This window comes from Aotus nancymaae, unplaced genomic scaffold (genome assembly GCF_030222135.1).
Source record: "Aotus nancymaae isolate 86718 unplaced genomic scaffold, 86718_ANA_hifiasm-v0.15.2.pri h1tg000057l, whole genome shotgun sequence".
In the NCBI taxonomy this organism is placed as follows: domain Eukaryota; kingdom Metazoa; phylum Chordata; class Mammalia; order Primates; family Aotidae; genus Aotus; species Aotus nancymaae.
The window spans coordinates 54,410,471-54,424,976 of NW_026988471.1; the positions used below are offsets into that span (position 1 = coordinate 54,410,471).

Genomic DNA, 14,506 nt, shown 5'->3' on the forward strand with positions numbered 1-14,506 from the left:
ACAAAATTTCAACTCATTTTCCATTTTTAATATTGGAGATAGTGGAATTTTTTCTTTACAATAAAGACAAAAGTAAATTTGTTCTTGCATTTCATTTTCATGCCAAAATATGCTTTTCTTAGCCTTATATAAAGCATTACACTTAGAGTAGAAAAAAGTTTATAATTTGCATGTATTCATAAAGTATGAATTTATACTTACCAGGACAAATTGTGCTGTTTTTATTTGATCCAACTATATTATCTAACAAAAAAATTAAAAATTAAAATCAAAAACTTCAGTAATATTTCACATTTCCCTAGTACTTTATAATATACAATATATGTCTTCAATCATAATCTCCTTTACCCTCAAAATAACTGTTAAGACTTGGTCGCTTCAGTAAAATTATAACTATATCTGCAATCTTTTACAAAAGTGGTTGTAGATATGGAATTAAAAGACAACATAGTATAAATATTCTGATAAAAAGGAAGATTACAACCAGAGATAAAACTGACATATCTTCTTTTATCTTCTCCTATTCGTCATTCAACAATTAGGATATTTCTCTTCATTTTTGTTTTTTTATTCTTAATTTTTAAAAATAACATTTGTATTTGATCATCCTTTATGCATCTCATTTTTAAAAACAGAAAATACAGGAATTTTTAAAACTCCAGAATAATAAGTATGTTTATGCTTCAAATTTTTTTAAAAACTAAATTAAGTAGGTCATTATCAAAAAGTTCCAATTTCTAGGCATACATTCTAGAGCACACCAAGGCACATGTGCATAGGGAAACACAAGAATGTAACTGGAGCATTATCTGTAATAGCAAAAAGCTAGAAACAAATGCACATTAGAGGCAGAATGGCTCAATTACAGCATACTCATATATAGGAGTTAAAAATAAATAAGAACTCTATAGGAGTTAAAAATAAATAACTATTTCAATATGAATTAGATCAATATGAACAGGTATCAATATGAATAGATCTCAAAAATAACATTGGATAAAAAATATGCAGCATAGTATGTATGAGACATTAAATTTATAGCAACTTTGAAAATATGAAAAATAATACCATATATACACATCATAATAACATAAGCAAATATAGGAGTGATACACTCCAAATTCAGCATACCTTGAGAGATGGAGGAAGAGGGGGTAGAATGGGAATGGGAATGTGAAGGGGTACATACGAAACTCCAACTATATCTGTAATGTTTTAAAAAAAAATCTGAAAAAAAATATGTCAAGTTAGTTTTGATAAAGCCAACAGGGAGAATATGAGTGTCTGTTATACTATTATCTATATATTTCTGTAGGCTGGAAATGTTTTGCTAAAATGAACATAAAAAATGCCTTATTTTAATTTACATAAATGGAACCATTCTTCAAGAAAACCCTCTGTGATGTGCTTTTGTACCCATTCACACCTTGGTATTTTTGGGAATCATTCAGTTGATACATCAAAATTCAATTATTTTAACTGCTATATGGTATTCCATTATATGAAAAATACGTATTTTATTCATTTTCCTACCACAAACAATGCAGCAACATTCTTGTACCTATCATGCATATGCACAAACATTCAGTAGAGTATATACACAGAAATGGAACTAATAGTATTACACAGGGTATGCCCATGATTCAACTTTATTAGTTTCATGAACATTCTCCTAACTAACCTCCTCTTAAGTGATTCTTCTGGTTAACAAATATTCTCAGATAGTGGCTAATGTTCTGTTATGCCCCACATATTTCTGATTTCACTAATTAAGTTGTATGCTCATCAAAGTCTTTTGCTTATGTTAGTATGTATTATGGTCATATGACAACATAATTTAAATACTGCAGATTGATGAAATCTAAGAGAACTGTAGTATCTATGGCGAAGTTGAATACAGTAGAACTCAATTTAAAAATTGCCTCCAGATTAGATACATGCAACTATGAATACCTAGAGGGATATACTAAAACCGTAAGATTATGCACTCAGACCTCTTCAAAAGTATTTTTAGACCTCTTCGAAAGTATTTTTAGACTTTCATTCCATTTTAATAAACTGAAAACAAATTGTAGCTGATGAATTATGGGTGCCGATTATATAAGAAAGAGAATATGGAAATGCAATTTTAAAAATACTAATGAAAAAGCCTTGCCCCTATATATTAGCATATATTGGCATATTAATGTGCATTTGGAGGCTAAATTAAAATATTTATACTATTGGCTCCTACTCATTCTAGATATCAACTCTAACAAATTTGGGGACAATGCCTTTTTTGATGTCTACATCTTAATTCCTTAGTGTGTAATACTGTTTGCCACATTTCCTTTTTTTTTTCTGCCAGTGGTCTATACATTCAGAGAAACTTCTGTAGTAACAAACTATAAAAATGGCCTCTGAAAGAATAGTCTTGCCATATTTTATCATTCACTTCCATAACCCTAAGAAACAAAAAAATCAGCCAGGCGTGTTGGCTCATGCCTGTAATCCCAGCACTTTGGGAGGCTAAGGCCGGTGGATCACGAGGTCAGGAGGTTGCGACCATCCTGGCTAACAAAGTGAAACCCCGTCTCTACTAAAAATACAAAAAGTGTGTGGTAGCATGTGCCTGTAATCCCAGGTACTTGGGAAGCTAGGCAGGAGAATTGCTTGAACCCAGGAGGTAGAGGTTAAGTGATCTGAGATCGTGCCACTGCACTCCACCTTGGGTGACAGAGCGAGACTCTGTCTCAAAAAAAAAAAGAAAATCATAATTTTATATTGCAATTTAAGTTTTTCAGTTATAATTTCCCTGTCATATAAAGTCTCAAGTAAATTGCCTGTTAGTTTTAATATTTATCTCATCCTTCTTTAAAAACAGAAATCATAGCAGATAAGTAAGAGACCCTACCCTTTTCACATTTGTCTTCTGAAGTATTGGTCAAAAGTGGTGCCGTGAGAACATGCATACAATGGTTGTAGAAAAAATTTAGAAATTCACTTTTTTCAGTTTTCTGAAACAGAATTTTTAAAAGAATAGTGTTACTTTTGTAAATAAAAATATCTTCAAGAATTAGCAGTACATACCTTTTCCAGAACCAAAACAAAACAAAAAGAATTAGCAGTACAGATCATATATAAACAGATACTTTAAGATACTGTGAAAAAAATCAAGAACTTAGTTATATTCTGTGAAAGAACCAAAAATTAACTATATTCACTTTAATCTCGTATCTGTGGAACTGAAAATTAAATCTACTTCATATTACATGACAAGTAAAAATGAATGCAAAATAAAGATCAGATAGCATCACAAAATGTTTTTCTGAAGAAAATTATTCAAAATTTTTTTTAAAGATGCCTGTGATATGAATATGAAATGCAATGAAGAACCAATCTATTGTACAACATATTACTAACAATTTCTTACACTTGCAAACTGCTAAGAGAGTAGATTTTAAGTGTTCTCAACACAAATAAATACTTGAGGTAAAACACACACAAAATAAACAACATGTAAGTCAGAACAGCATGCACCATAATCACTGTTGATCCATTTGTCTCTCTCTCTGCGCAGTGTATTGAGTTTTTCCCAAGAATGTAACAAAGAAAGAAAATTGTCTCAACTTTAAAAATAACAACATTCAAATGTGGGAAAAAGGCACATTTGAACCTGTTTTGGAAGAATAAAAATTTTTAGAAAGCAAAAGAACCAATTAAGCCCATGTGATAGCAACTTAACTACTTAAAATTTAGAACCCCAGATTTCACCATCTCTATGCAAATTTGAAAAACCACTGAATCACTTTATCAAGGCACTAGATGAAGAGACAAAATTTAAATCAATTTTTAACATTTTAAAAGTTTATAATTTGGAAAATAATGTCTTTGGATTTTGCCACTTTTTTTACACAATTGGGCATACAAACTTGTTAATGATTTAAAAACAATGTAAATATTATCTAAATATGAGGAAATCTTATAAAGAAAAATATTATTCCATATTGAGAGAATTACTATTAATATTCTGGAGTGTCTAATCCTTAAGTATTAAGGAGTTAATCCTTAAATCTTTTAAAATGTCTTATGCAATTGAGATCATTCAGTATATTTAAATTTTTCCTTCGTGATAAAAACCACATAAAACTTACTATTTAAAAATTTATCATTTTTAAGTATACAGTTCAGTAGTGTTCAGTATATTCACAATGTTGTGTATTAAAGAAATTAACACATAGAGGTCAAGGGCCATAAATGGTATTCCTAACATTTTACTAAGATTTTAACGATTACAATTTTGTATTTTACCACAAATAAATTGCTACAAGAATACCACTGCTACTTAAATATCAACTAGACAAATACTTAAAATACTTGTTTCTCAAAATTTTATTAAAAAGCCACCTAAAACTGACTAGACCAAAACATTTTTATCTCAGAGTAATTTCTTACATTAGTTGTGGCCAGCATGTTCTCTGGATCAATTAAAGTACGAAGAAGTCCCATTAACTGAACAGCGCCTCCTAGCTCAGGATCAGTATCACAGATCATTTGTTCAATTACCACATTAATAAGAAGAATATCCTGGTAACAAAACAAAACAAAACATGTTTCCATTAGTCCCAGTTTAGATCTAAGACAAAAACACCAACTGAAAGAGCAAAATGAGAATCATATTGAGAAAAAGCAAAGAATGGGAAAGCTTATTTAAACTTTTATTTCTAATGCTTTGGAAAGTTCTATAAACATACTACATACTAGAGTGAAAAAAAAACCCACTCCAAAAAAAAAAAAAAGAAAAAGAAAAAAGAAAAAAAAACAAAAACAGAGAATGCTGCAGTTTATAGAAAATGAAAAACAAAATTCTTTAGCAGTAATTCTTGTTCAGTGGAGGTTCTAACAGATTCTCATTTTGGGTTTCAGATTTCGGCATAAATTTAGAGGTTGACTAAACAAGCAAAATCAAGGGAACTTAAGACATAAATTATGTCAGCCTCTAACTAGAAAATCCTTCCTAGCCAAAAAAAAAAAAAAAAAAAAAAAAAAATTGACCAAAAATAACCCAGTATACAACTCTTCATGCAAGTGAACACCATGTTATATAACAATCTAACATTAAATAGATTTGTTGTTACATTAGTAACATGCTCTTGTGTTTTATTTATTTATTTATTTATTTATTTATTTTATTTACTTATTGAGACGGAGTCTCATTCTGTTGCCCAGGCTGGAGTGCAGCGGCGCAATCTGGGCTCACTGCAACCTCGTTGCAAACGAGTCTCCTGCCTCAGCCTCTAGAGTAGCTGGGATTATAGGCGTGAGCCACTATGCCTGGCTAATCTTTTATTTTTAGTAGAGACTGTCCTGATTCTAAGCTGGCATCCCTATTTTCTGATTAGAAAAGATAAAGAAAATCGTTTGTTTCATTGATTCTAAAACAGATTTCTTAAAAATTGTAACCTCTTAAAATTAAGATACATTTTGTAATTGATGGCATTTGACAGTCACTATCAGCGAAGTGGTAATCATGACAAAATTACATAACAATCTACTGACAGTGTCTGGTAAGATCAAGAAAATATTAGCATCTGCAAATCTTAGGTTTGATGGATACAATAAATAAGAGGAGAAAAGAAGAAATGGCAAGAGCAAGAATATTTGAATTGGTAGAGTAAAAATAATTGGTGGATATTGTAAAAACATTTCCAGTTTGCTTAATTCAAACACCAGAATTTAATAAACAGTCCATTGATTGACTGGGTGCAGTGGCTCACGTCTATAATCTCAACACTTTGGGAGGCCAAGGCAGATGGATCACCTGAGGTCAGGAGTTTGAGATCAGCCTGGGCAACATGGCAAAACCTTGTTTATACTAAAACTACAAAAAAATTAGCTTAGTGTGGTAGCCGACACCTGTAATCCCAGCAACTTGGTAGGCTGAGGCAGGGAGAACTGCTTGAACCCAGGAGGCAGAGGTTGCAGTGAGTGGAGATCACATCACTGCACTCCAGCCTAGGTGACAGAGTGGGACTCCGTCTCAAAAAAAAAAAAAGCCACTAACATAATTTGCTTTACAGTAACTTAAATGAATGTTTCTAAGTACATGTGTGTGTGTGTAAGTAATATAGTTGGCCCTCTGTATCTTTAAGTTCCATATACACGTATTAAACCAAGTGAGAATGAAAAATACTTGCGAAAGGAAAAAAAAAAAGAGGATGGTTGTATTCATACTGAAACACGCACACATTTTTTTCTTTTATTATTCTTATTCTCTAAACAATACAGTATAACAACTATTTGTAGTATTTGCATTATATCAGGTATTATAATGTAAAGTAAAAGGGAAGATTTGCATAGGTTTTATGCAAATTCTATGCCATTTTATATAAGGCATTTGAGCATAATTGGAATTTGGTATCCTTGTGTCCCAGTGGGAGGGGAAGGTGGTTTCCTGGAACTCATCCCTCACAGAAACTGAGGGATGAGTATATATAGCATATACATACATACACACACATATATATATAAAAACCAATACTTCTTTCGACTCATTCTGATATATTTGAAGAGAGAAATGTAAGTAGCTCCTCAAGTTCTACAGAATATAATGCTCAAACTTCTTAAGTCTGTGGAATAACAAACAGCCTGGACAGAGAAAATGAAAGCTCAATCTTTTCTGATTTTTTCGAGTGGGGTCTTGCTATGTTGCCCACGCTGGTTTTGAACTCCTGGGCTCAAGAGATCCTCCCACCTCATCCTGCAAAGTAGCTGGGATTACAGGCATGCACCACCATCACATCTGCACATTCATTTTTAAAAGTTAGGGGGACCAGCACCACAACCCGCACATTCATTTTTAAAAGTTGGGGAGATTTCCTGATATGACATACTGAAGGAAATATTACTTCAATGCCATACCTGCCACAAAGAAGCAACTAGAACTAATTGTGAGGAAACAACAGACCAACCAAAGTTGTTGGATAATGGATCAGAAACTTTTTGTTTCTGTCTTGGTTAAAATGAACATTACCGGGACAAAGAATAAAATATGAATGAGTACTTAATCTTAATATCATGATTTTGATAATTATAAAAAATCTTAATATCATGATTTTGATAATTATACTGTGGTAATGTAAGAGTTTTTAGTTAGCGGAAATTGAAGTAACTAGGGGTAAAGGGACATATTGTCATCATTCTTGTACCTATTTCTCAATGGTTCAGAAAGAAAATAATACATGCCTATGTATGTATATGTATTTATAGACATGCAAACATAGAAAGAATGATAAAATGAATGACAGATAAAATGTTAACATTTGGGGAATTTGTGTGAAGGGTATTTGGGAGTTCTTTTTATTATTATTATGGACTTGGAGAAATTTTAAGAAACTTGGAGATTAATAAAAGGTGATTTGATACAAAATATTGAACAGTCAATCCATAGAGATTAGCTTATGTATTTCCTAATTTCTTTTTATGATAAATCTCAGATATATAAAGAACTAGAGAGAATATAATAAATCCCATGTATCCATCACCCAGCTTCAATAACTATTAACTCACAGCCAATCTTGTTTAATGCACCAACTTAACTCTACCCTCCAGAATTTATTGTGAACAAATTCAATATAAATATTTCAGCATAAATCTTTAAAATACAAGGATTCTTCTAAAGTAACATCATGTTATTATCATATCTAAAAAATTAACACAAGATTTCATTCTTTAAATGAGAAAATAAGTAACTGTATTACTTATCCAGTTGGGTTCTATGTTTTACTGAATGTTTCAAAGGCCATTGATATAAAAATATGTGCAATCTGTGGCATAACAAAAAGACAGCATTACTGCTAAATTGACCCCTTCTGCTTGGATAGAAACAATGACTATAGTAAAAAATGTTAATAATTCCTTTTATCTTAACACATATTTGAATAATGTAATCCATGTTGCCAAAACCAAATCTACTCCATAATACCTTAACAGAAGGAAATGTTTGAATGCTGAGCATTTATTTTAAAAGGGCACCAAAACATCAACTGCCACTGAATATACTGCTAAGTTATTTTCTGTTTCCTTCCTAAAGGTCACCACCAACCCAATATAGAATTCAGCATGTAGAAGACTTAATTGGGACTTTTTTTAAAATTAAATTTCTCTTCTCTTGTGGACTAAATTATTTTGAGGCAACACAGTTTTAAAACTGTAAAATTGTTAGCTTTCAGAAAATTCAGGAAAATGAAACCCCTTGAAGGTTGTTATAAGAAAAAGAAACATTGAGAAAGGAACTTCCATAGTGAAAAAAATCAATCACTGCTTTTCTAAGTCTTAAGCATCAATTAAACAAGAAATATTTCTGATTAAAACAGGAATCAAAGCTTGAAGAGTTAAGAATTCTGAAAGTTAACAGTTTACTGAAGTCATGGTCTGAGATTGATTCATGGTAATTTTATGATAAATGCCTTTAATCACACACATCACTAAAGACAAAGCAATAGGAGTGTTAATTTCAAAGTTATCTTTTGTAATGTGTGGCATTAAGATAGACTACTGAGATTATAAAATGATTAATAAAGCAGGCATTTTTCTTTAAAGTCAGAATTAGCACCATTTGATTTTTAAAATATATGTATATATTGAACACAAAATATTATTTCTCTACTGATTATACTATAGCATTAATCCAAGTTGATTCTAAAATAAAATCAGTTTAAAAAACACTGAGAATAACTAACAAACATAGAAAGCATAAATCTAAGGACACATTACAAGATTAAACACAAAACACATAAAACAACTGTAATTTAATTCAATAGTAACCCATGCAAGCATCAAATTAAAATTGGGAATCAAAAACTTTCCTTAGGGAAGAGGTCCAGGCATGGTGGCCCACGCCTGTAATCCCAGCACTTTGGGAGGTTGAGGCAGGTGGATCACCTGAGGTCAGGAGTTTGAGATCACCCTGACCAACATGGTAAAACCTTGCCTCTACTAAAAATACACAATTAGCCAGGCATGGTGGCACAGAGAAGTTGCAGTGAGTCGGGAAAAGTGAATCTCTGCCTCAAAAAAAAACAAAACAAAAAAAAAAGGAAGGAAGACAACTATATTTTAATTACCCTCTACTTAAAATTAAGGCATTTTTAATATAAAAAGAAGGAATACTTTAAATTATAGCTATATTTTCATTTTGTCTTTAAAAAAGCTTAAGGGGAAAGTTTAAATAGTGGAAAAACACAATATGGGTCTCATTATTAAACTTAAAAAAAAATTTTTTTTTTAAATTTCCATAGGTTTTTGGGTAACAGGTGGTGTTTGGTTACATGTGTAAGTTCTTTAGTGGCAACTTTTGAGATTTTGGTGCACCCATCACCCAAGCAGTGTACTCTGCACCCTATTTGTAGTCTTTTATGCCTCACTCCCTTCCCACCCTTTCCCCGAGTCCCCAAAGTCCACTGTGTTATTCTTATGCCTATGCATTCTCATAGCTTAGCTCCCACTTATGAGTGAGAACATATAATGTTTGGTTTTCCATTCCTGAGTTACTTCACTTAGAAATATAGTCTCCAATCTCATCCAGTCATTATTAAACTTTCATTCCTACTTTAAAATTTTTTGAACAAATAAAAGCAACTTTTTAGTTATCCCAGGTAAGCACTTGACCTGTAAATCTCCTAAGGCTTGAAATTACATTTCATTAACACTTGAAATTTAAGACTAGTATTTACAAATCTGATTCTATTATAATCTATTTATCTCAATATTGGTTTGAATATCTGTTTTTTTTTAACAATAAACAAAATAAAATACTACATATTCTAATTTAGCCAAAGTCACAATTAATCAGAAATCTATGGCTCCCAAGAAAGATTAAGATTGTCTTATGTTTTTTCTCTTAATACTTTGCCAACACTACACTACAGATAATTCACATAGAACCCCACCATCATTACTTACGTCATCACTCTGCTGAGCTTCTTGCATTACAAACTCTCGGACCATAGATGGACTAAATTCTACTAGATAAGAAAATATATCTGTAGCAGCTGATCTGACTTGCAAATCATCCATGCCCTGATAAAAGAAAACTAAGTTACTTAGAGACTGTTAACAAAAGTTATTCTTGCATTTCCTTTTTCTTTTCCAAATCCATACGCTAGCTCTCAACTTTTTGGATTAAGATGTTGTACTGCAATCAATATGTATAACCTCAGCAGCATTTTCTTCCTTTCTTTTTACAAATATTAAAACTTTTAGGCAATTCGATGATTAGTTTCTGCTGATTTTTACCACAGCAAATAAATATTCAAAGAATTTAAATATAAGAATTGGCAAAGGATTATAAGGCAATGCTTTACAAATGTTGTAAAAAATGTGGGAAGGGGATTTATTTAAATATAGGTAAAAATTTGAATAATGTCTCCTGGCTAAGACTTCAAAGTCTTCAAAGCCTTTTGCCCTGGATTTGCCAGGGTTACTCCTTAGTAACTGATTCTATTTTCTGTCACTCACCTAATGGATCATACTTTTGAAAACTCTTTTTGGGCACTTCTACCCTTTTCTACAACTTAGTATTCTAAGGTAGTAATTCTAAATACTTTTCACCTCTAACATATGAAAAGTACATGACTTATAAGTTACAAAATCTTGAGGTGATTCTGAAAACACTCCCTGACCAGCAGTTCTTAAAATGTGATCCAGGGAATCCTGGTGAGAGGGGTCTAACACCTAACACTTTTCAGGAAGTGCACAAGATGAAAACTATTTCATAATAATAAACAATACTACTGAGCCTTTGTCATTTTTACTCTCATTCAATCACAAGTACAGTGGGGTTTTCCAGAGGCTGTGTGACATATGATATCACCACAAATTAAATGTAGAAGCTGCTATATGAATCTAGACACCTTCTATAAAGCAAGGTATCAGAGGGATTAGCAGGAAGAAAAAAAAAAGTAAAACAAATGCTACTCTTTTCATTAAATTTTTTTGTTTTGGAAAAATTATTTTTTCATAATAGTTATATTATTTTCAATCTCAAGGAAATGTGGTGAAAAAAGTTATATTATTTATGGTAACATATAATGGGTTATTTTTAAATCAATACTTTAAGAACTAGTTTTAATTTTCCATAAAGTAAATACCAATGGATAAACTCATTAAAAAAAAAATCTAAGAAGCATGCCCTAACCCTGTGTTGCAGCATGAATCCCCTTGTTTCAGTCTGTCCTCACTCCACTCACTGATCTAAAAACAAAAGATATTTTACTGGTTTCTATGAAACACACTTAATATTGTTACAGAAAATGTAACAGTCTTGCAAAAACGTGGGGTTTTTCTTTTTATTCACTTGAAGCAATACTATAAGCAAGTGATTACATACTGATACTACAAATTAAATAAAAACTTGAAACTGAAGGTATTCTTGTAGTAATTCAATAACAGATAAAGTATAGAACTGAGTATAGATTACTATAATATACACTTTCCCGTCCATAATATAAATCTATTATAATTTACTATTTCAAAAACATGAAAAGAAACAGTATAATTACCATTACAATTTCAAGAGCAGGAAGAATTCCCAATTTTGCCAAAGTTTTGAAAAATGCATCCCTGTTTTGAGGTTGTAATGTCTGAGAAAACGCACAAAATTCCTTGAAAAAATTAACCTGTAATGTTAGAAATTTTAGTGAGAAGTTGATAAACATAAACTTGGGGCACACTATAATAATAATCTATCATAGTGTAGTATTCACCCTTCTGAAGGATCTCATCTTTTCAGAGTATTCTGGCTCCTCAAAACTACATTAAAAATGTATTAAAAACTAGCACTCCATTAAAAATAAATCTTGCATTACTGGGCACTATTAAGCGAAAAGAGAAATACACTAATAAAGAAAAATGTAATCTGGCTTTCTGAAAGATTCATCCTAAGCTGCTTTTTTTTTTTTTTTTTTTTTTTCAGTGAATGGAGGTGTTTGACAACACATCTTTCTAAGTGAATCTTTTAAATATGTGATCAGAACATTTTTCTTACTCCATTGGGCCGTTATAGGTCAACAGAGATATCTGGCTATAAAAGGTAAATGAAAGCATGCATACTTTAAGATGCTGGATTTGGCTACTGGCCTATTAGTATGCAAAAAATACAAGATATACTTTTAATAGGGTGCTAGTTTTTAATGTTTTTAAATGAAGGTTTTGAGGAGCCAGGATACTATGAAAAGATGACATCCAGTGGGGCACAGTGGCTCACACCTGTAACCCCATCACTTTGGGAGGCTGAGGCGGGCAGATCACTTGAGTCCAGGAGTTAGAGACCAGCCTGCCCAACAGTGTGAAACCCTGTCTCAACTAAAAATACAAAAATTAGCTGGGCATGGTGGTGCATGCCTGCAATCACAGCTACTTGGCAGGCTGAGGCATGAGAATTGCTTGAACTCAGGAGGCGGAGGTTGCAGTGAGCTGAAATTGCGTCACTGCATTCCAGTCTGGGCAACAGAGTGAGAATCTTTCTCAATAAGAACAAAGAAAAAAAGATGAGATCTTTCAGAAGGTTAACACTGACCAATTAACTCTTTAAAGACATTCAGCGCAAAAATGCCAGGTAAGAAATTTGTTTTGAATTATGAACACATATTTTCACAAAAATCATCCTATAAATCAACTCTAGCTAAGTTCCCAGTAATCTCTCAAAAACATAATATTGGTTTTAGGACTGAAACACACATCAAAACTTCCCTAATCTAAAACACCAATATTACAATTGAGAAAACTAAGTAGGCTACTACTAAGTAACTACACCGAAGATGACTTAGAGGTTTTAATTTTTCATTATTTTGTGAAATCCCAAATAAATAAATAAAGATCTGAAACTGAAGATACTCTTGTAGTAATTCAGTATCAGATAGCTAAATTACAGAATTGAATATACATTACTATAATGTGTACTTTTCCTTCCCATCTCATTATAATGTTTGCAAAAAATGACAAACATCTGGCAAACAGCAATCACTATTCTCCTCAAAATGGTTTATATTTCAAAGAAAGTGCTTATAATAAAAAGCAAACAAAAAATTTCCAAAGAACCAAATTACTTACATCATTTATTCAAAAAGCATTTTCCTTACGTCTTTTTTAAAAAGAAAAGCATCGCTACAATATGAATTTCTGCAACCATAAAAATCTGTGAGTTTTGTACTTCTGTTCTAAATAAGGCAGTGATCTGATCTGGGGATTTATAAGGCATACAATGGTGGTGGGTGATACACCAGAACATCCTAAGAATTTTCTAAAACATACAAATTCTAGAAACAAACAAATTTTAGAAACTCTAATCATTTCATAGTTCAATTCAAATACATACTTTTCATTTCTTACTAATCTACAAAAAATTCCCTCAAGTGAGCAAATTCAAGATTAAAAGCTATGTATGCCAAAAGAGTAAGTGCTCTTTCAGAGTCTGAATTTCATGAATAACTCACCAATTCACGCCGTTTATCATCATCTGTAGCCTCATCTGTTAATTGTGCAAAAACTTCAGACAAAAACTTCTCATCTTCCTGCATGAGGAAAATAATTACTATGACATATTAATAAAAGTATAAAGTTATTTATATGACTTACACAAATCATAAAAAACAGCTGACGAGTAGCATTTTCATTATAAAACCTAATATTCTGGGGTATATGTGTGTGTTACAATTTTCTAAAACTTGACTACACCATTCAATTGTTATAAATACATTAATATCTAGTTTAAAAACCTCAACTACTCTTTGGAAAACAAAAATATTTGTTCTAGAGGTGCTACATGAAAACTCACTTAGATTCTCTAGTCCCCTTTCAGGGTCTACTTACTCTTAATTTAAACATAATTCAAACAAGTCTAAGGATCTTATTGTCAGTCCACAGCAGATTAGAAAAAGAAGAATTCTGGGCCAGGCGCAGTGGCTCACACCTGTAATCTCAGCACTTTGGGAGGCCGAGGCGGGTGGATCACGAGGTCAAGAGATCGAGACCATCCTGGTCAACATGGTGAAACCCCGTCTCTACTACAAATACAAAAAATTAGCTGGGCATAGTGGCGTGTGCCTGTAATCCCAGCTACTCAGGAGGCTGAGGCAGGAGAATTGCCTGAACCCAGGAGGCGGAGGTTGCGGTGAGCCGAGATCACTCCAGCCTGGGTAACAAGAGCGAACTCCATCTCAAAAAAAAAAAAAAAAAAAAAAAATAGAAAAAGAAGAATTCTAAGACAAGGAACAAGGAAAACAGTAAAGGAGGCTGAATTCTGGCAATAGATAAAATTACAAAGCCATTTAAAATACAAGAATTCATAAAATACAATAACTTACAATCAACTGGTGCAGTGTCTTAGACGTTCTTTTGGTCCCCAAAGATATAATTAAATGACAAAATACTGCAATAACTGCTTTTCATACTAATGACTGTGAGGTATTAAAAAGACACACAAGTGCTAATTACCCTAGGCATTGTCTAAAAAGACAAAAATATAGTC

General features: G+C 32.1%; 1 protein-coding gene across 14 annotated transcripts in view; it reads right to left on the reverse strand.

The window, feature by feature from the left end:
• Positions 1-14,506, reverse strand: part of PPP4R3B (protein phosphatase 4 regulatory subunit 3B) — a 93,857-nt gene that overhangs the window by 48,201 nt on the left and 31,150 nt on the right. For 8 of the 14 annotated variants that reach the window (XM_064364124.1, XM_064364120.1, XM_064364118.1 and 5 more), the window contains exons 5-11: positions 13,473-13,550; positions 11,541-11,657; positions 9,943-10,059; positions 4,435-4,566; positions 2,894-2,996; positions 1,132-1,227; positions 202-243 (exon numbers count right to left, since the gene is read on the reverse strand). In XM_064364124.1, the coding sequence (XP_064220194.1) occupies positions 202-243; positions 1,132-1,227; positions 2,894-2,996; positions 4,435-4,566; positions 9,943-10,059; positions 11,541-11,657; positions 13,473-13,550 (685 nt within the window). The remainder of the gene's footprint in view (positions 1-201; positions 244-1,131; positions 1,228-2,893; positions 2,997-4,434; positions 4,567-9,942; positions 10,060-11,540; positions 11,658-13,472; positions 13,551-14,506) is intronic. The other 6 variants (XM_064364127.1, XM_064364122.1, XM_064364126.1 and 3 more) reach the window with 2 other exon arrangements.